This window comes from Leopardus geoffroyi, chromosome B2 (assembly GCF_018350155.1).
Source record: "Leopardus geoffroyi isolate Oge1 chromosome B2, O.geoffroyi_Oge1_pat1.0, whole genome shotgun sequence".
In the NCBI taxonomy this organism is placed as follows: Eukaryota; Metazoa; Chordata; class Mammalia; order Carnivora; family Felidae; genus Leopardus; species Leopardus geoffroyi.
The window spans coordinates 100308334-100335940 of record NC_059332.1 but is presented as its reverse complement, the minus strand read 5'-3'; the positions used below and the strand labels follow the sequence as shown (position 1 = coordinate 100335940).

The window sequence follows — 27607 nt, the reverse complement described above, 5'->3', positions numbered from 1 at the left end:
TTATGTTGTACATTTAAAACTAATACAGTGTTACATGTCAATTACTTCTCAATAAAAATAAAGCAGAATATATTTATATTCATTTTATATATGTGCATATAAACACTTTTTTGTATATGAACAGATATCTCTAGATGATGCACAAAAAGGACAGTAAGAGCGGTTGCCTTAATGAGGGTTGGGGTCAAGGGTGAATAAGATCTACTTTTAATTTACCTTTGTATTGTTACTGATTCTGTTACCGTACACGTGCATTCTCCATTAAAAATAATTGTGTGCTTTTGCTGTTTCCCACTCTTTTATTGCCAGGGGCCCCATTTACCTTAGCTATTTGGTCAGGTCCAAGGAAGTCCATCCTTTGCATAGTACCTAAGCAGAGAGCTCCCAAGGCCAGGTGTGTGAACTCTCAGCCACCTGTCTTCTTACTGGTGTGGCGGGACAACTAAATAAATGGTCTTGTGACCCATACCTTGTTAGCTTAGTTAGGGTGTCCAACCTGGCCTTCCCAACCACAGTTATTAAAAATTCTTATCATTTCCATTTGGTTGGTAGTCTCTTTTACTAATCTAATGAATATTCCTTTATGAATAAAATTCCCCATTTGTGGCTGCTTTATTTTTTCTTTTGGCTTAGTGGTTTGGAAACAATAAAAATAGTAATAGTAACTAACCTTCACTGTGTACTTATTATGTGTATTAGTTCACCGGGGGTGCCATAACAAAGTACCACAGAGTAGGTGTCTTAAACAACAGAAATCGTTCCCACAATTCTGGAGGCTAGGAGTCTGAGATCAAGGTATTGGAGGGCTGGTTTCCTCTGTGGCCTCTCTCCTTGGCTTGTAGATGGCAGTCTTCTCCCTGTGTCTTGACATAGTCTTCCTTCTGTGCCTGTGTCCAAATTTCCTCCTCTTATAAGGATACCAATCACGTTGGATTAGGGCCCAGCTTAATAACCTCATTTTAGCTTAATTGCCTTCTTAAAGACCCTATTTCCAAATATTCAGTCTGGGATACTGGAGGTTAGGACTTCAACATACAGATTGGGGGGCGGGGGCGGGCACAGTTCAACTTGTAAATGTATGTATGATGCAGTATACTAGATGCATTCAAGTCTCACTGCCTACCCCATGAAAGAAAATAGAGGCCAAGAGATCGAGTAATGTGACAAAGGTAGTAGGTGGCAGTCAGAATTCAAATCCAGGCTGACAGACTCCAGATTCCACACTTAACCATTACACCACACATGAGCTTTTTTCGTGTACCTTATAGGATCCATTCAAGTTTCCCAAAGGACAGAGAATGAAACAGTTGCTATAGTGAGCAAATAGAAAAATTCCATCTCCTAAGCCATTATCTTTTCCAGTGGGTGGTAGCAAGAGCCCCATGTCTGTGTCCTTGTAAACCCCATCTCTCACCCTATCCTTCCCGCCCAGGGAACACTTAAGAGCAGGTGCTGTGACCATTTAATCCGTTCTCATGCCCAACCAAATCCATGGAAGAGGAAGTAGGAGTGGAACCATAAACGAAGCCCCTGCTTCATCAGGGAAAGCATTGGGGACCCTGGATATCACAGCCAGTTCACTTGAAATCCTATCCTATCTGGCCCAATGCCAAGGCTTCTAGAGTTTTGCATTTAGGAGGAGTCAGAAAAGCCTAAGCTTTGCCCAGAGTCCTTGGCATGATGCAAAGGTACAAGATCCCTGCCCAGGGCAAAGTGCACAGCTGTAAACTTAGATCACCGAAAGCTGAGATAGCAGCAGTCAAATGAGGACACCTACAGTGTCATTAATAACTGCTCAGATAAGACCAGGGAGAGTGTGCCATTTAGTTTCTCTCAGCTCAAATGCTCCCACTTTAAAAACGATCTTTTCCCAAGACTCCAGTAAAGTGTGAGGGGATGGGGAGGCTGCTATACACCTGAATCACACTCTAAGTGAGAAGCATTTAACCAGATCACCACCACAGTTGTTTTAAACAAGACAAAAAGGGCTGTGGTCACTAACAGCGGGCTTTCAGCTGCAGGGCCCTGTATGAACGAGAAGCAAGGAGAAGCACCCCTGTCTCTGCTTGACGCACAATTCTGAAGACCTTTTCCCCATTCTGAGACAGAGATAGAACTGTAATCATCTTAATTAGGGGATTATTCTTCAAATAAAATATTAATGAAGAAAAAAAATATTAACAAAGATATCCAGCTAGCAATAGCTTCTTTGGTGGACTTGGAAATTTAGAAATTGGATCATAGGGGCGCCTGGGTGGCTCAGTTGGGAAGCGCTGGACTCCAGCTCGGGTCACGATCTCACAGTTCGTGGGTTTGAGTCCCGTGTTGGGCTCTGTGCTGACAACTCAGAGCCTGGAGCCTACTTCGGATTCTGTGTCTCCCTCTCTCTCTGCCCCTCCCCCCCATGCACTCGGTCTCTCTCTCTCTCAAAAATAAATAAACGTTAAAAAATTAGAAAAAAAAAAAAAAAAAAGAAATTGGATCATAAACCTAAGAGAAGCTGAAGGGCCAGAAATGTTAGACATTATCAAAAGATGTTAGGTGTCATTTCTAAAATATCTACGTGAAGTGAAAAAATACATACTACTCACATTTTAGGAACTCAATACGACTACCGTATACGTTTTGGAGCACTCACAATCTGAAGTCTGGCAATATTCTTGACTAATCTCTGGAAATGCCAAATTCATTTTTAAGCATCCGTGAAATGAAACACCAATCTTATCTGAAGCCAACATTACCATTTATTTATATCAATATTTTATTCAAATAAGCTTTACATTGTACAAAGCCATGTAAGTAGTGAGCAGTCTTAAATACAGAGGTACTCAATTTACAAGGTCATCCCTACCACTTCAAGCCCCCCAAATCAAAACTAGTGAAAATCTGTCTAGAAGGGCAACCTCCAAAAGGTCCAGGTTTGGTTTCATTTCAGGCAGGATTTCAAACAAAGAAGCTCTCAAACACTTACTCAATGACTGAATAAAAAATTAAAAAAAAAATTCTGAAGTAGAGATAACAAAACTTTGAGGTAGATGTCTGATAGAATCTTCCATCTACTCAGGATGTGGGTGATACTAACTTGATTATAACGGGCTAGAAGTCTGCCTAGAGTTTGAAACCGTGCTAACAAAAGCATGGGTTTCTCTATCCTCTTTCCTATAGTTGGTTTCTTCTGAAAAAACAGATATCTAAGCCAAATAATGAAAGCACCCAAAAAAATCAAAAACAGAACTACCATATAATCCAGCAATCACACTTGTGGGGACACCCAAAAGAATTACAAGCAGAAATTCAAACAGATGTTTGTACATCAATTTCCATAGCAGCATTATTCACAATTGCCATTATTCACAATTCCCAGAGTCTATATAATAGATACACGGATAAACAAAATGTGCACTCAAAAGACTATCCCTTAGCCTTACAAAGGAAATTCTCACACGTGCTACAACATGGATGAAACCTGAAGACATTATGCTAAGTGAAATAAGCAAGCCATAAAAGGACAAATATTGTATGATGCCATTTATGAGGCACTTAGAGACAAATACTGTGTGATGCATATATGAGGTGTGTAGAGTAGTGAAATTTGTAGAGATAGAAAATAGAATGATCGTTTTCAGGGCTGGGAGGAGGGTGGAATAGGGAGTTAGAGCATTTAATGGGTTACAGAGTTTCAGTTTTGTGAATGATGGTAGTGATGGTTGCACAATAATGTGAACTACTTAACTAAAAATAACTCTTTTAAAAAGCACCCTATAATCTCAACAAATTGTTCAGAGGCTAAAATGCCTTAAGTCAGTCATGTCATCTGATAACTTCAACGTTTTTTATTAATATATATAAACACATCAAAGGCAATTTGCCATAAACTTAGAGACCAGACATGAAAGGCATTCTGCAATTAAAAATACAAGCCAAAAGAAAGACAATATATGAGAATTAACAGCCACAGTGTAAGAAACTAAGGGATCTTCTCTGCAAGAATTAAAAGAAATAAAAAGGCAGAAATCGAGGACATGAGAACACAGAGTTAAGACAATTACCCAAAAAATGCTGGAATATATAGAAAAATTATCTCTGCCAAAATTCAATGTTATGAAACTTTAGAACTTATTAAATATGAAACTATTTATAGCTAAATAAAAATCCAAGTCAAGTTCAACTTAGCTCAAATGCATTCAGTGGGAGGAGCTTAAATCCTCCTGGCCACCAACATGACCCAGCCTGGGTTTGCTTCCTTAACACACATGGAAAGATAAACCTCTTTTAGATCACTGAACACCACTGTCTACCACTATAACCCATTAAAACCAGGCCTTTCTTAAGTGCCATGATAACTTACATTATGCCGTTTGAGAAGGTATCTATGACAACTTTTCTGACCCCAAATAGTTGTTAATTTCTAATATAGCAGAAAATAAAATCTTCCTGGAAACATCTTGTGTGATGTTTCTCCCACTTGTTTCTCCCACTATACCTGCGTTATCAAATATGGAAGCCACCAGCTAATGTAGATATTTAAATTAAAAATTCACTTTCTATGTCTTACGTGCCATATTTCAAGGGCTCAATTCACCAAATGTGGCCAGTGGCTACTGGGCAGCGCAGATGTAAAACGTTCTCATCATTATGGAAAACTCTACTGGACAGTACTGCCCTAGAGGCCAAGTTCCACGGAGGGAGAAACCTCCTCATCTTCTCACCCGTGTACACATAGCATCTCCCCCAGAGACTGCCAAATAGGAGGCATTCAACAGACATAAGGAATAAATATTCAACAGTGAATACAGTAAACGGAGAGGACTGGAGAGAATTCAGAACAGAGTCCTAGAGAGTGTGTGTGTAAGAAAGAGGAGGGAGTACATGGGGACTATAGACTCCTACAGATTTAAGGTCAGATTTAGAGAAGCTAAAACAAAAACAAACTGAATTCCCCAACGCAGTAAAGAATTTGACATTCCCAAAAAGTGAATCTTGCAACCCAAAGTGGTCGGTCCCCAGGCCAATAGCTCCCTATCTCCTAAGAGTTTGTTAGAAACGTAGACTCTCAGCCCCTATCCCAGGCAGTACTGAATTTGAATCTGCATTTTAACAAGCAACTCAAATGCACATTACAGTTTGAGAAGTGCTAGTCTAGTGCTCTACCCTTGCAGACTGAGAAAAGGATTCCTCACTCAGGAAATTTGAAAACAAAAAACAAAGAGCCACTATGTACAACTGCATGAAAATCTGTAATAATCACGATAAAAATTTCAGTTAAAAAAAGGAACGTTTCTGGGCACCTGGGTGGCTCAGCCAGTTGAGTGTCTGACTCTTGATTTTGGCTCAGGTCACGATCCCAGGGTTGTGGGATCAGGCTCTGTGCCGAGCACGGAGCCTGCTTAAGATTCTCTCCCCTTCATGCTCTCCAAAAAAAAAAAAAAAAAAAAAAAAAAGGAACATCTCTAACAAACTTGGAATCATACCTCAAGCTTTTTTGTATCCCTTCTCTGCCACCTCTACCCCCACTGCACCCCCCGAGTATAGGAAAATATCAAACCCACATGATATCTGTGAGTTCACATATGCAAACACACACACATTCACAGCACTGTGAACAAAACAACTGTCCCTTAACACACACAGACACAGGGTATCCCAGGAGAACAGATGTTCTTCCATTAAGAACTTCAAGCTCGATTTTAGTGATAACTTTTAAGTGGCAAGACTGAGTGATACGTTGCTATGGTTTTATTTATTTTTATATATATATATAAGTTACAAGTCTTCAAACTAACAACCAGTCCGTCAACTATAGTGTCCATGTACTCTGGACACAAAATTCAAGTTGTTTCTGAAACTTTATCTGGTAGGAGGAAATTCTCTTTTAACCTCTTTACCCAGGAAATTACATTGATGAGAAATTAAGAACTTTTTTTAGGTGTTTAAAATTATAAATTACTTATACAGGCCTGGCTGGTGCAGTCAGTAGAACATAAGACTCTTGATCGCAGAGTCCTAAGTCCCAGCCCCACGTTGGGCACAGAGATTACTTTTAAAAAATAAAGTAAATAAAAACTATATAAATTACTTACACTTGTCCCTTACATTTTTATGTACTTCCCTAATCTTCCAGCATGACCTTCTTCGTATAAATTACTTATACTTGACCCTCATTACTTTTATATAATAAAAACTGATTTTTAGGGGCACCTGGGTGGCTCAGTCAGTTGAGCGTCTGACTTCAGCTCAGGTCATGATCTCACGCTAGTGAGTTCGAGCCCCGTGTTGGGCTCTGTGCTGACAGCTCGGAGCCTGGAGCCTGCTTCGGATTCTGTGTCTCCCTCTCTCTCTGCCCCTAACCCATTCACATTCTGTCTGTGTCTCTCAAAAATAAACATTAAAAAAATTTATAAAAACTGATTTTTAAAAACAATTTTTCTTTAAAAAAGAAGAGTAATTGAAAAATGCTCTCAACGTCTTCTTGGACTTTACTATGAAAATACAATTAAACTGAAATTTACCTATTTCCCTCATAGTAAGCTGCATTTGAACAGGCTAAAAGCATAGTGGTAAAGGACATAAAATAAAATGTCAAGGGAAAAAAAGGCGTAACTCGGAGTTAGCCTATCCAGTGCCCCACAAACAAAGAGATTCTCCCCTATCAGGTTTGTTGGCCTGGCCTATGGGGAGCCTTCCATCCCCACATTAGTTCACTCGGTTTGGTACCTATATCACTTTCAATGACTTCTGAGGGTTTCTTTTCCCCAGCTCAAACTTTTTAGTTCTCTTAAACCTTGGTTCTATAGGTACCAGAGCATAGCAAACACACTCTAAGGCGACCCCCTATGAGTCACATCTCTGTATTAGCCTCTCCCCTGGAGTTTGGGTAGAATTTATGACTTGCTTCCCGCCAAGCGCAGATGGCAAAGGTGACGGGAGGTCACTCCTGTGATTATGTTATAGAAGATTCCAGCAGAGTGGACTCAGGTGAGAGATTCTCCTGCTGGCTTTGAAGAAATAGGCTGCCATGTTGTGAGAGGATCTACAGAGGCCTGGTTGGCAAAAAAAAAAAAAAAAAACAAAAAAACCCGTGGGAGGTTCTGGGAATTGGTACCGGTGCTGGCTGACAGAAAAATAACAGGGACCTCAGCCTACCACAGCAAGGAACTGAGGATTGTCAACCATCGCACACATAGCCCTGGAAGAGAACCCGATGCTCCAGAAAGGAGCACAGCCCTACCCAACGACTTGACCGCAGCCCCACGAGACCCTGAGCAGAGGATCCGGGGAAGTCATGCCCAAATTCCTGACCCAAGAAACTGTGAGATAATAAATGTCCAAACTGCTAAATCTGCTCTTCAGCAAGAGAGAGCTTCACTCCTGGTTACGCACAGATCAACAGACACTTACCTAAGAACTGCTTAGGATGAATGCTAATTCTTGGAATTGTACTAAGTCTTATCCTTCCAATATGGAAATACACCATCAAACTTTCACAATGCCTATAATCTCACATGGCCATTCACATTTTGGTTTGTGGAACTCTAGTGGATTTTCCAGTTTGGATTTCCAAATTTGCCACCATGTTCTTATTATCATCCTTCTCTCCCCGAGCTGCATCTTCTACCCCTTAAATGTAGATGCTGCAGACAGAATCCCTGTTCCAGCAAGCCTCCTGGCTGCCAAACAGTAGCAACAGCCTAAATTCCACCAACCTGAGAAAACACACTAAATGCAGCAGTGGTGGTCTCCAAGTTCTAGCTAGAAGTACAATATAAAAAGAGCAAGAATAGGCGTTTTACTGTACATTTCTCCACCAGCCTTCTCCAAAAGTGCTAGATTATTAAACATAAACGACTATCGCAGCAGGTAGAGAAGGTGAGTGGGCAGTGGTTAAGAAAGATACCGTATTTTGCTTAGGAAAAAACAAAGGCAAAATTATAGAAATGAGATAAGAGAAAGCAAACATACCGCAATCGAGTAGAAATTAACTGTTATTCACCATAAAACTAACAAAAACTATCATCAGTGCTAGTCATTTGCCACGCTCCTATGAAGTACCCTTTGTGATCCCTGGACCCCTAAGCTACCAAGCCACTTTCTACTCATTATTTTGGTTTCCCAGATGTTTCAAACTCAGAAAGGAAGAGCCCTAGATGGGTGATACAAATATTCCCAACACTGGAAAAGACTGTGCCTCTTTGTAAATCAAACTAGCAGCCTAGTTTACAGTGTTAACAATGTGATTACCAGCCAGACTCAACGAGGAGCGAGTCCTGGAAATGCAAGGCTCAGTTAGACACTGGAAATGCGAGTCCTGGAAATGCAAGGCTCAGACTCAGAGCCTGTTGCTAAGGTAGACACTGTCCACAGCTGTACTAACATAGTAACTCTGAAGAAACAGCTTTTCAAGTCGGAACATCGCACCTCCAAATCCTGCTTGAACATCAAGAAAGTCAGCATATAAAAATAACTTTTCTCTTTAAAATATCTGTAAAAATAGTAAAATCTCCATAACTGAATGGATTACTGTTTAAGACACTGATTGTAACATGCCACATTACTTCGTATATGTACATGGACAACCATCAGTTAAATTTTGTCAGTGTTAAGAGACTACTGACTGTAAGACAAAGTCTGATTTCAGAGATGTTAAAAATGTGAAAATAAATGTGGAAAAAAGGTGCATCTTAGAATGGATGAAATACTAAAAATGTGTTTTGCAAATCATTATTAAACATGGAGTCTCTTAAACTGACATGTATTCACAATTGGTACTATGCTTAAAACTATCAACTTTGCTTCATTTCTCATTTGAAAGGAAGAATGGATGGCACTTATATTAATTTCTTACAGACATCTTGCACAAACGTTTTTTTTTTCTTCCCCTTGCATATACTTTAAATAAAAAAACTTATGGATTCCTAGTTTGAAAACCACCTCAGTTTCACTTTTGGAATCACAAGTCAGGAGAGAAGATAAATGAGGCCTGCGTAAGTTAAGTGACTGAGTGCAGGACCAGATAAGTAGGAAGCAGCAGTCAAGGTTTGAAGCCAGGTCTCTCGGGTCCTGTTCTGTGTTCTCTTCATAGAAATCAGAAATCAGAAATCAAATGAGGATTAGCGTTTTCTGGTGCACTACTACAGAGAGGGCAAAGCAATGAAAAAAATCCCTGTCCACTTGCAAAGTTGCTCTTTTATGAAACGACACTCGTCAACTTCCCTGGCAGAATACTGATGACTGATCATTTGTTCGGCTCATCGATTCAACTGCTAGACGGTTTCACACACTATTTAGAATGGCACCCAACCTCTCAACAACAAACACCTTCTTTGCACGCTCTGAGGGATGGAGACCATAAAACATTACTGACTCAGCCACGTGCCAAACGCTAGCCTCACAACAAGATCCTGCTGTATGAGACCATTTGTTCTTTATGGAAAACTCTGGGAATCACAGAACCTCCCAAAACTTTTTTAGCATTTGCTAAATGTACTCTGAGCTAGAAATTTTGATTCCCCAAAGCATGCTGAAAATCTGTTAAGGCTCTGCTCTGACTGGCTTCTTTAGAACTGGAGACTATTCAAGGAGGTCAGTAAATAATCCATCTTCTCTAGGTGTTAGTCCCTTTTAGTCTGGTTTCTTGCAAGGTGATTCACAGGGGACTTGCCAGTATTAACTGGAGAGGACTCCAACACCACTGCACTGGAGTGGGAGTGACTGGAGACTTCAGCTAAGGGCTCCATCAGAATATTTCTAGATGTCTCTATTACGGAATTCCTCATTGTATCATTCATTTCAATCACTTCAAAATCCATTTCGTTCCACTTTTCTGCATCTTCTTCTTCATTGTCTTCCTCGTAGTCATTTAGCTCAGAACTGGAAAGCAAAGCTTTCTGGTCCTCGCTTTTTCTGTGTTCTTTCCGCTGTTGATCGAGAGGTGAGGTGGCGAGTTTATAGAGCACAGGAAATAAAACAGCAGTGGCTATCGATGCCCCCAAAGAGGTATACAAAACTACAGGCAAATCAGGGTATTCTCCTTGAAGAATTCCAATTACCGCAGGAATAGCCATTTCTCCCAGGGCAGCACCAACTACAAAAAAAGCTGCGGATTTCCCATGGATAGTGGTGTATTGCTCAATCCAAGAAACACCGCTGGGAAACGTGGTTGCCATCGAGGCCCCATACACTGACGTTGCTATCCAGAGACAAACTGGGCTCTTGTCGAAAAGCACCAGCAGTAAAGATGACCCCAGGCTGCCGATGTTGCTTAACACAATCATGGTTCCAGGTTGTAAACACGTAGCAAAGAAGATTGCCAGGCCCCTGCAAGCTGCAAAGGTCCCCCAGAAGATGGAGTTCAACCCAGCTGCTTCACTCTCCTTCATGCCGGCATGGGTGGTCGCGAACGAGAAAACGTAAGAGCCATAGGTTACCTCGGCCCCCACATAAAAAAAGAAGAACAGAAAAAGTAGACACAGAAGGGCGTTGTGATATTTCGCTCTCCGAGACCTCTGAGCTGATGCTTTGGTTTTTTCCTGCCTTGAGCTTTTCTTCAAAAACAGAGCCAAAAAAAAGACAGAAACTACAAAAATGTAGGTACCGATAACAGCGTAAGCCCACAGTAAATTCAGATTGTCAGGTACTCCAAGTAGAGATTCTGAGTCAGCTTCAGACGACTGGTTGAGAGAACTGTGAGAGTCAGCTTCTGTGTGGTTGTCAGCAGACCCCGTCGTGCCCAATGCCAGTTTAGCCAGTAGTGGAGCCAAGAAGGCACCCAAGGCAAAACTGAAGTGTAAGGCCTGCATATGTGGGGCTCCTCTGTCCCCCCATATGGCCAAGATTAGGACGTTACCACCTACCAATGAAAGATGAGGAAAATGATTTAATCACAGAAACTTGGCAAAAACCCGTTTCATTACTATCAGAAAGAGGAAGAGCCTACTTTATGTGGCACTAGGATTATATAACATTCTAAATGATCAGATGTTACAACTCACTCAATTCTGTGATTAAGGCACTCTAACCTCCCACCACCAGAGAACTGGAAGCAGTGTAACATCACATACTCACAAATGGATTCCTCAAGCTAGTAAACCACTCCCTCCTAGAGCTAGGGACATTAGCCCAAGGCTTTTTATAACACAGTTCTAATACCAGGATGGCAGAGCAAGGGTGGATATTTACTTATAAACATTTTAAGTATATATGATCACCAGATACTGGTCAAATTACCAAGCAGCCAGTTGAGGGAAATGATTCATGTATATAACAGATGCAAAACACGTGTTCAGAAACCTGAACACTATAGAGTTCTGCTGTGCCCATGACAGGTAACAAGGATACCTCCTCTACAAGGTGAAAGGCAAGAAGCATCAAGTCTTGGGTTTTCTTTCTGTTGTTTTTTTTTTTTTTAAACCAAACGAAGCCTAAAGTACAAAACATCCCCGATCTATTAAGTAACAGTAGAGCAAGGGATAAGAGTTGCTTTTAGGGGTAAACAAAAATGCCAAGCATATTATTTAGTAGGTTTTTAAAAGATACCAAGACCCATGGAGAGGATCTCCTGCAAGAAGGCAGGAGGTTTTGAGAGTAAACAAAAGAGCAGGAAAATAATACAGAGCACAGGTTTCTCAGAAAGGCAGAGTGCTTTTTAAAACTGGATAGCCACTTCTAGGATTCCTCAGCCAGCTGGTTCAACCTAGTAACCCATCAATTCCTCCCACACTACACTGATCAAATTCTATCCCAAAATGAAAACCCCTTCACCTGCACCATAGTTACCCACGTGGCGGACCCTTTCCTGTTTGGATACCATAAAGCAATAATCCCTCACTGAACAAAGTTCTTTAAATTCACTCCATGGTTGGCTGCTCAAAAACAGGTACTAAGAGTAGTTGCCAAAAGGGTGGTTCTGACTGGGTGACCCCAGGAGCAATTCAGTAGGCTGGTGTCATTTTACACTGCAAATAACCATTTGATGTCATCCATTCTACTTTTTCTAATAGGAAGTCCCCACTCCCAGAGAGGACACTGAAGGGCTCACTGACCTGTATCCAGAATGCCAATTGAAACACCAAAGATGGACATCATGACAATCAGTAATCCCGCTGTCTTACAGAATGGAACAAGATAGAGACCAACTGTCGTGGCCAACATTGACATCCCTGAGAAGAAAGGTAAAAGTCAGCTATAAAAAACAATATTCGTGAATCAAGTCAACATCATAAAAACTATAAATAGAAGTAGGTGAAATTACAATTAAGTAATAGTAAGTGGATGAGAGGTTCAGCATCTACAAATGGTTATTTCCTTTACAAGCTTCCATAATCTTTATGGACTATAAAATCTAAGTTGTCCTAACAGGAGTTCATTTCTAGCAACGCTAATAATCAAATTAGATACCATAAGGCAAAGTTTTATAGCAAACCAGACAGCTCAAAAGAACCTAGAGGGATTTTTAGATAGGAGGTAAGAAATTAAAAAGAGAAAAATAAGATGCAATTACTATAGTTTGTTGTAGAAGTGTATTAAATAATTAGGTAGGGAATAGGGAGGGAAATACCACACAGATATGTGTTCTCAACCCACTTTGGAAATCTGAGTGGTTATTCATTTATTCATCAATAACAGTAAATTATTCTCCTTACTTCCAAAGCAGTTTTATCCCATTAATCCAAATTTTTAAATTTAATTTTATTTATTTTTGAAAGAGAGAGAGAGAGAGAGAGAGAGAACGCAAGCAGGGGAGGGGCAGACACACACACACACACACACACACACACACACACACACACACACACAGAATTTGAAGCAAGCTCCAGGCTCTGAGCTGTCAGCACAGAGCCCAACGCAGGGCTCGAACCCACAAACCATGAGATCATGACCTGAGTTAAAGTCGGATGCCCAACTGACTAAGCCACCAAGGTGCCCCAATCCAGATTTTCTTTAAACATATCTATTTATTCAGGGGCGCCTGAATGGCTCAGTCAGATAAGCATCTGACTCTTGATTTTGGCTCAGGTCATGATCTCACAGTTTGTGGGTTCGAGCCCTGCACTGGCTCTGTGCTGACAGTGCAGAGCCTGCTTGAGATCCTGTCCCCCTGTCCCTCTGCCCTTCCCCCGCTCGTGCTCTTTCTCTCTCAAAAAATAAACTTTAAACATATCTATTTATTCAAAAAGAGTAAGTTAAAAGCTTTGCCATCTATTCTGAGGGTGGGGTAGAGAGGTCTGGAGTCACCATTAACATGGGGCGGCAGGGACAAAAATTTACCCTGTGTCATTTCACCCACCGTTCCCTCCCACCTTCATGCTCAGTCCAGGGTCTAGCCTGGCTGGGCAGGGTCAAGGAATTCATTCTGACCTACGGTGGCCCTAGGAGATCTGCCCTAAGCCCTGACAAGCCAAGATCTTTGGACAACTGGTATGTTGGCTGGTGGATCCAGGGGTGGTGCCTAAATTACAGTGATGGTCAGGAAGGCGAAGGACGGGTAGCACACCCTGGGGCTAAACTAAATTTCCACAGCGGGCCCAGCACAGATTCCCTATAACTGCAAAGATGAAAACAGGCATGCCTGTATACCACCCATTTGAGTCGTCAACCACTCTGCAAGCTAGTATATTTCATGTTTTAAAACAAACTGTGAATTCTACAAAAGTTGCAAAGAGCTACAATTGGTGTTGTACTTACCCAAGAGTAGAAAATGATTCATGGCGTCAAGAAGAACTCCGCCAATCACAGAGCCACTCAAATAGCCAAAGGCACGGCCCACAAAAATCAGAGAAAGACTGCTAATATTGCGGTTCACATTTGTTGCCAGATCTTGAAATGTGGGTCCCAGTATGGCAACACTCATTCCCTAAAATTTAAAAAGACGAAATCTCTTACTTGCAGCCATTAAAATAATGTCTACGTGGTAGCTTTCTTCCCTATCAAAAAGACAGGAGGGGATTTCAATGTAACGTAGGGGAATATTTTAAGTCTTACAGCCAGGAAAATTTCAGGACAACAGTACTAGTATACTGGAGCTTCAGGCTCCCTGTATCTGGTGTGTCAAATCCTACTGGTTTTCTAGTTTTGACAACTCTCAAGTTTAAAAAAAATATATATTTAATTTTTTTGGCTCTTTGCTGCAGTTTTGTTTCCTTTTCGAACAATACCACAAAAGACTCTGTTGTACCAACGGTAAAATGTAACATTAAAATAATTTTTGTCTTGGCATTTCAATATACTAGATTATATACAAATAATAGGAACTTAGAGGTTAAAAAATTTAATTATCAAGACATATTGTAATATTGTTCCTGTTTTTTTGATGTTGTTAAAACAGAGCAATATTTCTGGACGCACTTGGGGGTCCTTCCTCTGACACATACAACATCCGCAGGAGATAAGCAATTTAAATGTTTCTGAGTCTACATTTTTCTTCAAAGAAAGCCCCAAGCCATCAGAGGATAGTTGCTGGACACATAAAAAAAATGTTTCTATCGGTCTAGGCTTCAAGATTAATTGATTCTAATTGGACTGCTCTGCTCTAAAACTTGGGTGTGCCTCTTGCCCCAGCCAGAGCAGTCCCAGACTAAGGGCAGAGTGAGCGCCTGGTATATGGAGGGAAGGCTGAGCTTCATCTCCAATCAAATTACTTCCCGCCTGTCAAGCACTTAAAACAGGACCTGGCGCAAGGTGAGGACTCCCCAAGCGTCCGCAATGATTTCTCCTTTTTCCACATCGAAACATTCTAAGAATCCGTTGTGACTCCAGAGAAAGACCCTAAATGACCAGAAGCGACTCTCCTCAGAGAACTCACCCTACCAAATCCCCAAGATCCCAATGTTCCAGACAAGTGACGAGACGGAGAGGTCCAGAAATAAGGTAACGGCTGGAAGGTCAAGGGGTTGGTCAAAAGACCTTCTGGCCTTGCAGTTTACTGTAAGAAAAACACCGAAGGATCTACGGGTTTGTTTTACATAAGATTGTGGGCAGAGTAAGAGACATATTATTCCTGGCTCTACCACTTAAAGCCAGCTGTGTGGTCTGGAAAAGGCATTTTCCCTCTCTGGGTCTATTTCCCCATCTGCAAAAATAAGGAGGTGGCTATATTTTGTCAGACGAGGAAGAAGAAATCCCAGAAAAGCAGCTTTGTGTAATAATATGGGGTCTGCGTGGGCGCGAGGGGCAGGGGCTATAAACCTGGCAAACCCCCTTGCAGCTCCCCACCCCACGTAGGAGAGGGAGGACGGTTGGCTGGAGCTGGAAAATATATTAGGAAAATCACTTGACAATAACCCTCCAAGATTAGAACTGTGCCCATTTTTCGGATTAGGAAACTAAGTCTGGGGGCAGATGCATGCGCCCAAGGTCGCACAGTTTGCAAGAGGCAGAGGCGAGACTCGAACTCGGAAGACCGCGTTCTCTGCAGGACGCCTGCTCACGCCCCCGGCCTGGGAGGATTCCAGCCCCCGCTCTCACCAGACCCAGGAAGGCGGCACACAGGATCACGGTGATGAACCAGCGCAGCATGCTTCCCGCCCGGCGGCTCCGCCGGGAACCCGCCACCGCCTCATTCTCCGCCGCGGCCTCGGCCTGGAGGAGCCGCTGCCCGGCACCCGGGGCCCCGGCCCCGCGGAGTTCCAGCTCCAGGTCCAGCTCGGCGGCTCGGGAGAAGCAGTCCTGCTGCCGGCCGGCTTCTCAGCCGAGCCTCGGGAACTGGGAGCTGAGCCAGGGCCCCGCCCCTCCAGGCCCGGCCGTCCCCGCTGGCGCCACCTCCCCACCTTCCCGGCCCCCTTCAGGGCCGGGAAGTCCAACTTCGGAACTAGCCGGAGGTTGCAGGCCCGCGACGCGCGCCCTTCAGCCCTCAAGGTGCCTGGCGGGGGGGGGTGGGGGGGGGGGTGGGTCACGTGGCGGAAATGTGGCCTCTCGCCAACCCCAGCCTGCCTCAAACCGGAAGTTTATGTGGTTGCCTGGGAGACCGGACTTCGCCCTAGGGCCCGGGCATCACACACAGCTGAGCCCACAGAGGCCCCGCGAGCGGGCGCCGCGTGGCGGAGTGAGCTGAAGCTGCAGCCTGGAACCCGATCGATCGTGAGGAAAGACGCGGCCACACTGTCCCGAGGAAATGCGGACCGAGGTTTGCAAGGTATGGCTTTGCGACCGCTCCCTGGGTCTCCTCGCTGGGCAAAGGAAGCCCGGAGGTCTGTGTCTTAGCTCCCTAGAATTGCTGCCCTCGTGCCTTTGAACTATGTCGTCCATCTGTCACTCCACAGCATTTGTTGAACCTCATGGAAGTGTTCACGGGTATCATCTCAATTAACGCTCATAACAACACTCCAAATTCCATGTTACCCTCGTTTTACACAGAAGAGAATTAAGTCATAGAGAATAAGTAGAAACCTGCCCAAGGTCAGTCAGCGAATAAGGGACTGTACATACACAGTGTAACAATAGCTCAAGAGAAATCTGGACCCAAAGCCGAGGTTTCAAGCACACTCTGGCTTCAATCCCTGCGAAGAATACCGTTGTTGTAAGAAAGCGGAGCAGGACGTGGGTTTTCAGGATCCCTGAGTAAAAGGTATGCCGCCGAGGAGGAAAGGCCTTGTCTTTATCCGATTCCAGCTTTTTGATTCCTTTTGCCCTTTGACCGGACCACAGCCTCAAAACGCGTAAATATTGTTCTTTATTGTCTATTGGAAATGTTCCTTTGCACCTGGTTTCTTTTACCCACTTAGGCTCCCAGACTACAAACCTGAGCCTCCTCATCATTTCCCTTCCAACCCAACTCTCCAGCCCCATCCATTTGGTCATTAAGCCCTTCCCAATTTACCTCAAAGTACAGATGCTGTGATTTAAGGAAACCTGTTTTAGATTGCAGAGTCCGGGAAGGCCTCTGAGAAGAGTTTGATGTGGTTGAAGCAAAAGGTATGCGTATTAAAGAGAATAGACGATGATAGAAGAGGTAGGTTAGGTGCACATTACCGAGGGTCTTGTACGCCATCCAGAGGAGTTTGGTCTTGAGCTCCATGCTTCAACTCACTGAGATTTAATATATTCTGTAGGAATTCAAGCTTCACAGTATTTTATCTTTATCACCTGAAACCGAACTCCTCCTTTTCCTAAAGAAATCTGCTCCTGCTCTGGGATACTCCATGCTGATACCGCCAGCCGCCTGGCCATCTTTGTAAGGAATGTGAGATCCTGCCTTGCTGCTTCCTTCTTTCTCCTCGGTTTATCTCCAAGTCCTGCCAGTTTTATTTCCACAGATATTTCTAAAACTATGCTATGATCACAGCCTACTTTTATTTTTTTTTAACGTTTTTATTTATTTTTGAGACAGAGAGAGACAGAGCATGAACAGGGGAGGGGCAGAGAGAGAGGGAGACACAGAATCAGAGGCAGGCTCCAGGCTCTGAGCCATCGGCCCGGAGCCCGACGCGGGGCTCGAACCCACGGACCGCGAGATCGTGACCTGAGCCGAAGTCGGACGCCCAACGGACTGAGCCACCCAGGGGCCCCAATCACAGCCTACTTTTAAAACTTGATCACTTCTCACCAAAACTATCCCCCTAAGCTCCTAATTAGGTTTCTCTCCGCTAGTCTTCTGTTCTCCCATCTTTCACCCCTGAGTAGTTCAGTGAAATGAAAATCTGCGGTATAAAACCCTTCAACTCCTCAAGAATAAAATCCATCTTCCTCTGCCGCAACCCACCTCTCTAGCTTTATCGCATTATTTACATTCCAACAGCATCAAAATTGCTATTAGCTCTTTACATGTTTTTTCTCTCTTCCATACCTTTGATCATATTGTCCCCTCTTGTCCAAAATGCCTTCCTCTTTCACCTGCTGCAGGAGAGGCTGCTAGCTATGCATCAAAATCCTTCGTTCCTAAGTAACGAAGCTATAACCCAGTGTGTGACTCGCCCAGCTCCACTACATCTCCCAGCTGAATTTGTAGTTAGGATGCCAATAGAATGTGAGCAGAAAGGCCAGAGACAATGCCTCCCTCTGTGATATGAGAGAAAAAACCTGTTTTTTAAAATCACTGAATTTTTGTTACAGCACCTTAGTCTCCTGTAACTAAAAGCATCTGCCTTATTCCTGCTTGTCTTCTCAATAATCATACTTATTTTAAAGAATTTAAGAGAGAGGCACCTGGGTGGCTCAGCTGGTTAAGTGTCTGACTCCTGATCTCAGCTCAGTTCTCAATCTGTGACTTGCAGCCCGGCATTGGGCTCCACGCTGGGTGTGAAACCTACTTTAAAAAAAAAAAAATTAATATAAAAAAAATAAGGATTTTTATATTAACCTAGATAGTTAGATTTGCTGCTGCTCCTCCTTCATTCCTAAACATCCACATTTCCTTCTGGGTATCCTTTCCCTTCATCCTCAGCGTTTTTTAGGGCAGGTCTACTGACAGCAGCTTTTTAAGTTTTCCTTCATCTAGGAATGTCTGTATTTCACCTTCATTACTGAAAATGTTTTCACTGGATATAGGCTTCTGATTCTTGTACTTTACTTTCCACACCTAGAGGTGTTGTTCCAGTGTCTTCCGGCTACCCTGAGCTCTGCAGTCATTTGATCTTTGCTCTTTATGTACTGTTTCATTTTTCTCTGGCTGCTTTCAAGATTTTTTCTTTATCGCTGTCTTTCAGTAGTTTGATTTTGAGAGATCTAGGCCTGATTGTCTTTGAATTTAAGTGTTGGAGTCCACCAAATTTCTGGAATCTGTAGATACGCCCTTTACCAAATTTGGGAAGTTTCTAGCCATTACTTTTTCACATGATTTTTTCTCAGCCTCCTTCACCTGTCTTTCTGGGACTCGAAAGACTTGTACGTTAGACCTTTTGATGTTGTTGCATAGGTCTCTGATGCTCCTGTGTTGTGTTTTTTTTTTTCCAGGCTTTTTATCCCCTTCTCTTCAGTTTAGATAATTTCTGTTGACTTCTCTATCTTCAAGTTCACTGCTGCTTTCTTCCATCATCTCCATTCTGATATTGTACCCATCTAGTGAATTTGTTTCTTTCACATTCTGTACTTTTCAGTTCAAAATTTCCACTCAGTTCTTTTTTATACTTTCTCTGCTGAAAATGTCTTTACATTTGTATCACGTGTGTTTATCTTTACCTCCTGCAACATGTAATAGCTGCTTTAGAGTCTTTGTCTGAAAACTCCAACACCTGTGTTATCTTGGGGGGTTGTTATGGTGATTGTCTTTTCCCCAAGGATTTGGCCACAGCTTCCTGGTTTTTTGTGTGACAGGTGTTAACCTTAAAACTAAAGCAGCCATGGGGCGCCTGGGTGGCGCAGTCGGTTAAGCGTCCGACTTCAGCCAGGTCACGATCTCGCGGTCCGTGAGTTCGAGCCCCGCGTCGGGCTCTGGGCTGATGGCTCAGAGCCTGGAGCCTGTTTCCGATTCTGTGTCTCCCTCTCTCTCTGCCCCTCCCCCGTTCATGCTCTGTCTCTCTCTGTCCCAAAAATAAATAAACGTTGAAAAAAACAAACAAAAAAACAAACTAAAACAGCCAGTTGTTTTACCAGCAAAAAAAAAAAAAAAGGACTTATTTGTGAATAGCATAGAATTGCAGTCTGGAACAGGAAGCTACCACAAAACCATTGGCAAGTCCAGAGAACAAAGGGGAGGAACACTCATAGAGGAAAGAGGAGAGTTGGGAGAATTATTATGAACAAAATGTCCACTGGAGTAAACCGGGAATTCACAGTATGGTGGATTTTCATTGGCTGACTTGTGACATTCTGTCATTGGCAGGGCTGTTGCCAGAGGAGGAGGAAAACCTCTCTTCCTTCTTGCTAGGATAGTCAGGTAATATTTAGAAGTAGTCCCCAATTTATTATGCAGCAAGGTATGTCTCCTGCTGTTGGATCTGCAATTAAGGATGAGTGGCGGGGTGAAAGAGCTCCCCCCGCTGGCCTCTTGGCTCTTTATTTTATTTTATTTTATTTTATTTTATTTTATTTTATTTTATTTTAAGTTTATGTATTTATTATTGAGAGAGAGAGGGAGTGAGAGCACAAGCTGGGGAGGGGCAGAGAGAGAGAGGGAGACTCAGAATCTGAAGCAGGCTCCAGGCTGAGCGCTCAGTGCAGAGCCCGATGCAGGGCTCGAATTCACCAACCGTGAGATCATGACCTGAGTTGAGGTCGGACACTTAACCGACTGTCCTTGATTCCATTTTAAACAAAGTTTCCTTCCATTAATTTTTACACAGGTTGTTTTCTATCGTATCGTGGACATTGTGAGAGTTAACATGGTGCTGCCCTTGGATCCTGTTAAAATCCTCCTCTGGAGAATGTATGTTTGTTTAAGCAGACTTTCAACCTGGTTGAGTTCACATTACAGGTTTTGTATCACCCTCTGTGGATGAGGATTTCATTCTCAGTTCGGTTTTCAAAGCCTCTGCTCCATTGCTCTGGGTCTGTCCTGAACATGTACCACTCAGGGGTCAGTCTGAGATTTGCCCTGTGGTTTGACTCAGTTGTCAAAGCCTTTGCTTTGCTGCTTTGGCTAAAAACAAGTGCAACTCAGCAGTGAACGAACCTAAGACTTAAAGTGGTTCCTACACAAAATTAGGAATCACCTTCTGTAACTCTGTCCTCTCCCCCCTCCCTCCTCACTTTCCAACTCACAGGGGAACCTTTTCTCAGTTCCCAGGACCTTTCCTCAGTATCCCTGGATAGAGGACAGTGTTTCCATCAGAGTTTTAGCTACTCAGGCAGCCGAACAGTCCCCTCAGGACAAAATCACAAGAGAAAGGAAAAAAAGGCCACGAAACCCATCCCCCTTGCAGGTTTCTTTTTCAAGTTGTGCCTCTCCTTCACAGTCTTTTACTTTTCAGAATCCTCAGGCAGTTGCTGCCTGTATTTTGTGATGAGTTTTTAGTTGTAATCGGTGGGAGAGATGGACGAGAGTAGACTTACGATGCCAAAGCCGTCCCAGAACTCTCCCTACCTTTAAGAACCTGCTTAGGTGTTACCTCCTCTAGAAAGCCTTTCCTGACCCTCCTCTCCATCTCGAGGCTGTTTTAGTTTCCCTCCTTTGTGCATACTTTCTAAGAGCCCACCTACGGAATGTTCCTCTTTATGTATCATCTTCTCTACCCGTGCTCAGAGTGTCCGAAGGGTGGGTACTGTGTCTTATTTATCCTTCAGCACAGTGCCCGGCACACAGTGGGTCTTCAGTAAATATTGAACGTAGTAGACTTTCTTTGGTCGCGCTAACCAAATATCTGAATTCCTGTGTAGTTATGCCGCTCCTCAGTTTTCTGACACGTTCTAGCTTGTGTTATAAATATTTTAGCACTTATCTTTAGTTTCCTGGTAGATTGTAAGCTCAGAAGGTTTTGCATCTCTATCTCCCCTGTAACATGGTATTATATACTCAATAAATATTACTTAATTGAGGATCACTGAACTGATTTTAAAGTGTTTAAATTTTTTTTTTTTTAACGTTTATTTATTATTGAGAGACAGAGACAGAGCATGAGCAGGGGAGGGGCAGAGAGAGGAGGAGACACAGAATCCGAAACAGGCTCCGGGCTCTAGGCTCTGAGCTGTCAGCACAGAGCCCGATGCGGGGCTCAAACCCACAAACCGCGAGATCATGACCTGAGCCGAAGTCTGAGCTTAACCGACTGAGCCACCCAGGTGCCCCTCAAGTTAAATGTTTTAATTCATCATGATTAAACTTTCAAAAACAAACCTCCTCTAAATGGAAGGATCTATTTTCTTTTTTTTTTAATTTTTTTTTTCAACGTTTATTTATTTTTGGGACAGAGAGAGACAGAGCATGAACGGGGGAGGGACAGAGAGAGAGGGAGACACAGAATCGGAAACAGGCTCCAGGCTCCGAGCCATCAGCCCAGAGCCCGACGCGGGGCTCGAACTCCCGGACCGCGAGATCGTGACCTGGCTGAAGTCGGACGCTTAACCGACTGCGCCACCCAGGCGCCCCGGAAGGATCTATTTTCTAATTCTACCCCCACCCCGCCCCTTCACTCCTAAAAATAGCAGGATATTTTTTCCAATTGCCTCCAGAGGTCACTCACCACCTTTTAAGAAAAAAAAAAAAAAAAAAAAAAAAAGGTGTAAAATGGAGTATCGCTTCATGCAGTTTTCTCTCTAGGCCAATTTGTGAGAATAACTTCTGTGCGAGACAATTCAGGAGAAATAAAAATATTGAAGGGCTATTTTTTCTGTTGAAAATAAATATAGCTTTATTGATTCCTTGAAAAAATTGGTATTTTACAATCTACATGATAATGTATCAAAAAGGAAAATATCTGAACCTTAGTCATTAATATGGTACTATATTGGCGTATTTGTGAAATGGCAACAAGGAGGGAGATTTTTTCATCATTAAAAAAAAATTTTTTTTTGTAAAAAAAAATTTTGTGAAAAAAAAATTTTTTTTTACATTTATTTATTTTTGAGAGACAGCATGAGCAGGGGAGAAGCACAGAGAGAGGGAGACACAGAATCTGAAGCAGCCTCCAGGCTCTGAGCTATCAGCACAGGGCCCGACACGGGACTCAAACCCACGAACCATGAGATCATGACCTGAGCTGAAGTCAGACGTTTAACTGACTGAGCCACCCAGGAGCCCTGGATTTTTCATCTTTTAACTTGAAATTTTATCTTGAGTAAGAGTGAGACGTTAGACGGATCATGCTTGGGGACTGCACATCACTGTTAGGACCTATTCAATCTATATTCTCTGGAGGGACCATTCTTTTTACTTTATCAAATAATATCTAATTAGTCCTCAAAGCACATCATGGAAAAACTAGGCGTCATTAACTATTTCAGTATGCTAAATTGTGGTGTCTGGGGCACCTGGGTGGCTCAGTTGGTTAAGTGTCTCTTGACTTCAGCCCAGGTCATGATCTCATGGTGCCTCATCACCTGAGGCAGAACAAATGTGCTAGAAGTTTATTGAATACATTGCAAGGGAGCGGCAGGCAGGACAGCAGAGGAGAGACTTCAACGAGGTGTGGTGGGGGGCTGTACCTAAAGGGGGAAGATGAGAAGATATGGTGATGTATGGAATTCTCCCTTTTTTGGTAACTGCCTGGTTGTAAGTAGCCCCTTGGTCAGTTATGGCCTATGGATATTTTGAGGTGGGTCATCTGGTGTGCCTGTCTGTATTTAGCCACGGGGTCACTGTGGGCCCTTTCTACATTCCATTCATTGCTCAAGCCTGTTTCCTAAAAGCAGCCTCTATGTAAATGATCATTCTTTAACTTTAGCATTAAAAACCCAGTCTAGGGTTGCCTGGGTGGCTCAGTTGGTTAAGTGTCTGACTTTGGCTCAGGTCATGATCTTGCAGTTTGTAAGTTTGAGCCCCACGTCAGGCTCTGTGCTGACAGCTCAGACCCTGGAGCCTGCTTCAGATTCTGTCTCCCTCTCTCTCTGCCCCTCCCCCACCTCTTAAAAATAAACATTAAAAAAAAAAAAGTCTGTTACAGCCAACTCTCAGAAAGATTTAATTTCAGCAAAATAACTTTTGTTTGTACTATATACTTTGAAAAGTTTAAAATAATACTGAAAGGATCTGACTTCGGTGTCTGGAATTTTTTATCTCATTAAAAATAAAAACTTACTGGGGCGCCTGGGTGGCGCAGTCGGTTAGGCGTCCGACTTCAGCCAGGTCACGATCTCGCGGTCCGTGAGTTCGAGCCCCGCATCAGGCTCTGGGCTGATGGCTCAGAGCCTGGAGCCTGTTTCTGATTCTGTGTCTCCCTCTCTCTCTGCCCCTCCCCCGTTCATGCTCTGTCTCTCTCTGTCCCAAAAATGAATAAAAACGTTGAAAAAAAATAAAATAAAAACTTACTGATTTTAAATTTCCTTTTTTTTTTTTTTTTAAATCAAAACTTAGAATTTCCTTTAGTTGGATTCATTGTAACATTCAAGACTATAGAACTCTTTGATCTACCATCATAATGGTCTCCTATGCCGTTTAGATCAGATAAAATCTTCGCATACTGTACTGTTATTAGCCAAACTCAGCTTATCAGGAGAATAAAAGCAACCCAAAGTTGAGAGCTTGCCTACTATAGGCTTAAATAGAAGCAGTCTAACATTTCTTAATGTACTAAGTGCTTCAGGAGCAATTAGAGTTGTCTGCATAAAAAAGGAAACTACTTTAGGGCTTTAAGTGCTCTGTAAGAAATATGATCTTCCCTCTGTACACAGAGGCAGCCTCTTATCCAGAGCTGGATACTACTCTGCTCCAGAGCAAAGCCATTCTTGTTCAATCTCTGCCATCTAATATCACACTAGCTACTACCTGCTTGGAAAAAGTCCAGCTCCTTTGCAGAAATCCCTACAATGACAGGGACTATTGTGTTGCTAAACTAGGAACAAACACCAGTAACAGTTTTTTTTTTTTTAAATTTATAAGCAAACTAAATAAAAGCCCACCTCATCATTGATTTAGTCATTAAATAGTTATTAAATAGCTAGTCCATGCCAGGCATTGATCTAACAGTGAAAAAACAGACAAAAATTCTCACCCTCATGGACAAGGTAGAAAATGAACAAAGGCATTTGTAATGTGTTGATAGTGATAGTAACCTACCGAAGAACAAAGAAGAAAGGGGATAGAGAGTGATTGAGAAGGGGGTATTTTTAACTAAGGTAGTGTTGCAGAAGGCTCCTGGGAGTGACATTTGGACAGAACCCTAACTGGAGTGAGAGAACCAGCCATGCAGAAGAGCATGCCAGAGAGAACAGCAGGGACAAGCCTCCGGGAGCAGGAGCCAGCTTTGTGTGTTTGAGAAGTAAAAAGTCTGGTGTGGCTGGAGCCGTATGAATGAAGGGAGAGTTGGTAGAAAATGAGGACAGAGAGCAAGCAGCGTTCCTGGGTACACACCCAAGCCTTATGTTAAGGACTTTCTGGATGTGTTGAAACAATACACTAGAAAGGAGCAGGATGGAGAGCCGAGAGAATGGAGGTCTAATTGAGAGGTTATTTGGTTAGGTGCAGATACTTGTATTTGTGAGAGTGGTCAGATTTGGGAAGTTACTGAAGCTAAAAACAGTAGTATTTGCTAATTGTTAGAAATAAGCCCATCGACCCATCAAAGGAGGGATGCGGAGACTTGGAGCACAGAGAAGCGAGGCTTTAATCAATGTTCTGGCAAGAGTGGGTGTCTGATGGACAGGCACACTCGTGCAGTCACAGCAGACAATCACTCGTGCAGTCACAGCAGACAATTTATCTCCTAGCATGCAAATCCCTCCCCTGGTTCCTCATTGGCTGAGTACTACAGAGGTTACAGCCTTACCCAGAAGTCACCTACGCCCATATAAGACAAAAAGTAGTCTGACTGGAACAAGTGTACCTTCCCTGAGATGATGCAGAGACTTTCATTCCCTCCTTTGTTCTTTGGAGCATGCTCATTGCAAAGCCCATGAAAATAAGCCGGCAAAATGGAGAGGGGAAGAAGAACCAGGAAGGGAAGTGTCTAAGGGTTTGGGACTCCATTGTGGGGGTTTGTACATATTTCCAATAGGGTGTAAACCTACTGTTAATTAGCACAGCTTTTATTTAGTATGTCTGAAAATGAATCATCTGCCTTACTTCTCACACTAATGGACTGGGTATGTGAGACAAAGAATATATAAAGTATAAAAAAATGACTTCAAGGATTTTTACTTATGTCAAAGAAAAACTAGAGCTGAATAGTAGTTGAAGCCATAAAAACAGATTTTACTCAGGGACTATTGCAATAGGGGGAAAGTATAGAACTGGGCTCAATTTTATTTATTATTATTTTTAATGTTTATCTTTGAGAGAGAGAGAGACAGAGAGACAGAACGTGAGGGGGCGGAGAAGGGCAGAGAGAGAGGGAGACACAGAATCCAAAGCAAGCTCCAGGCTCTGAGCTGTCAGCACAGAGCCTGATGCGGGGCTCAAACTCACAAACCATGAGATTATGACCTGAGCCAAAGTCTCATGCTTAACCAACTGTGCCACCCAAGCACCCAAAACTGGGCTCAATTTTAAATACAAGGAAAAGTGGGAATCTATAGCCAAGGGGCTGGGTGCAGGAGGAGGTTAGAAAATTACTAGGAGGAAACATCAGGGGTAAGGGGGGATTCTGGCTAAACCAACCTTACAGGATTCTTGCTGAAGGCAGGCCAGGGTGATCAGACATCACCAAGGGAACAGTAGAGGTTGAGGGACCCAATCAGATGCCAACAGGATTCTGGCTAAAGTTGGGCAATTCAAAGATGGACACAGAAGTCCAAAGTCCAGGCCTTATTGGGAAGAGAATTCAGAAGAGCCTGACTAAAATTTGGTCAAGAGACTGTTCACTAAGCTACTGGTGAATAATAGTCCTCTTTATTCAGATGGAGAAGATTGTGGAAGGAGCACAAATTCTCCTGGGACATGGAAGAAAATCAAGAATTCTGGCTGAATGTGTTAAGATTATATTGAAGGCATCAAGTGGGCAGCCAGATATTCCCCTCAATAGAAGGAGGAAACACTAGATATAAACTGGGAGTTAGCACGTAGATGGCATTTAATCCTATGTAACTGGGTAAGATTGCCTCAGTTGTGAGTATAGACCAAAGAGGGCCAGGGACTCAGTAATCCCTGAGGCCACGCCACATGTAAAGGTAGGGAAGGTGAGGAGCTTCCCACAAAGGAGACTAAGAGAAGAGGAAAATTAGGAGAGTGTGTGGTTTTAAAACCCAAGTGATCACCTGTAATTCCTGTGGAGAATACACTGGATTTAAAGAATCACAGTCATGTTGGATAATTATGTAATTTTCCTCAGCCTCCCTTTCCGAATGCATGGGTTAAAGTAGATATCTCTGAGGTCCCTTGTAATTCTGACTTTGAGAAGAGCAGCAAATAACTTAATCTGTTTAAAACCATTTCTTACTCATTTTTGGCCCAATAGTAAGAAAGCAGCTTGAAACTGGTATACCAGTAGTATTGTTACTCCCTTCTTCAAACCTTCAGACTGGGGTTGTCCTTCAAAGTTTTGCTGTAGGTAATTATAAAAAGGGATTGTCATAGGTGCTGTGTTTTGATAATTCTTTAACAAAATTGTTGTAACCAAAACTACAATATAAAGAGAGTCACTGAAAACTTTCACTGTAGACATCTAGGAAGAATTAATTGAGTGTGAACCCTACAGTGGTGAAGGAAGGATTCAGTGAAGTCTGAGGTAAACAAATTATTCAAAGTATGTCAAAGTAAAGAGTTGAGGCAGAAAAAGCTTGGGAATTTGGACAGAGGAATCATGGTGGAGTAGCTGAAGGGCCAAGAGAAAAGCAAGCATTGTGTGCACCAGGCCGTGTGGCAGGGGTTCAGGAGACATGTGAGATTCGAGTCAGGATTGAGCTCGGAAACAGCATTAAGAGAGGCCCAAAGGTGAGGACCGTCTAAAGTGAGTTTAAAAATAATGAGTTGACCACCTTTACTAAGTGGAAAGTTCTTTGAGAGTAATAGGTAAGTCTGGAAAGGCATTTGGGAGCTAGATTGTGAAGAACTTTGAAAACCAACTGAAGACATAATCTTTTGATCATGGTTTGACTGCAGGAAACTGTAAAAGGTTTCTGAGTAGTAAGAATATCACGTGAATGCGGAGGA

General features: G+C 42.7%; 1 protein-coding gene and 1 long non-coding RNA gene across 3 annotated transcripts in view; one reads left to right on the top strand and one right to left on the bottom strand.

Moving 5' to 3' along the window:
- Positions 1–2721: 2721 nt before the first annotated feature.
- MFSD4B (major facilitator superfamily domain containing 4B) lies at positions 2722–15831 on the bottom strand. The gene is given in 5 exon segments (XM_045499297.1): positions 2722–9637; positions 9639–10846; positions 12039–12155; positions 13681–13849; positions 15460–15831. Coding segments are annotated over 5 exon segments (1581 nt in total). The 5' UTR covers positions 15511–15831; the 3' UTR covers positions 2722–9601.
- A 23-nt stretch (positions 15832–15854) lies between these two features.
- LOC123608865 overlaps positions 15855–27607 on the top strand; it is a 60382-nt gene continuing 48629 nt past the window's right edge. For both annotated transcript variants that reach the window (XR_006717480.1, XR_006717479.1), the window contains exon 1: positions 15855–16126. This is a non-coding gene — a long non-coding RNA (uncharacterized LOC123608865). The remainder of the gene's footprint in view (positions 16127–27607) is intronic.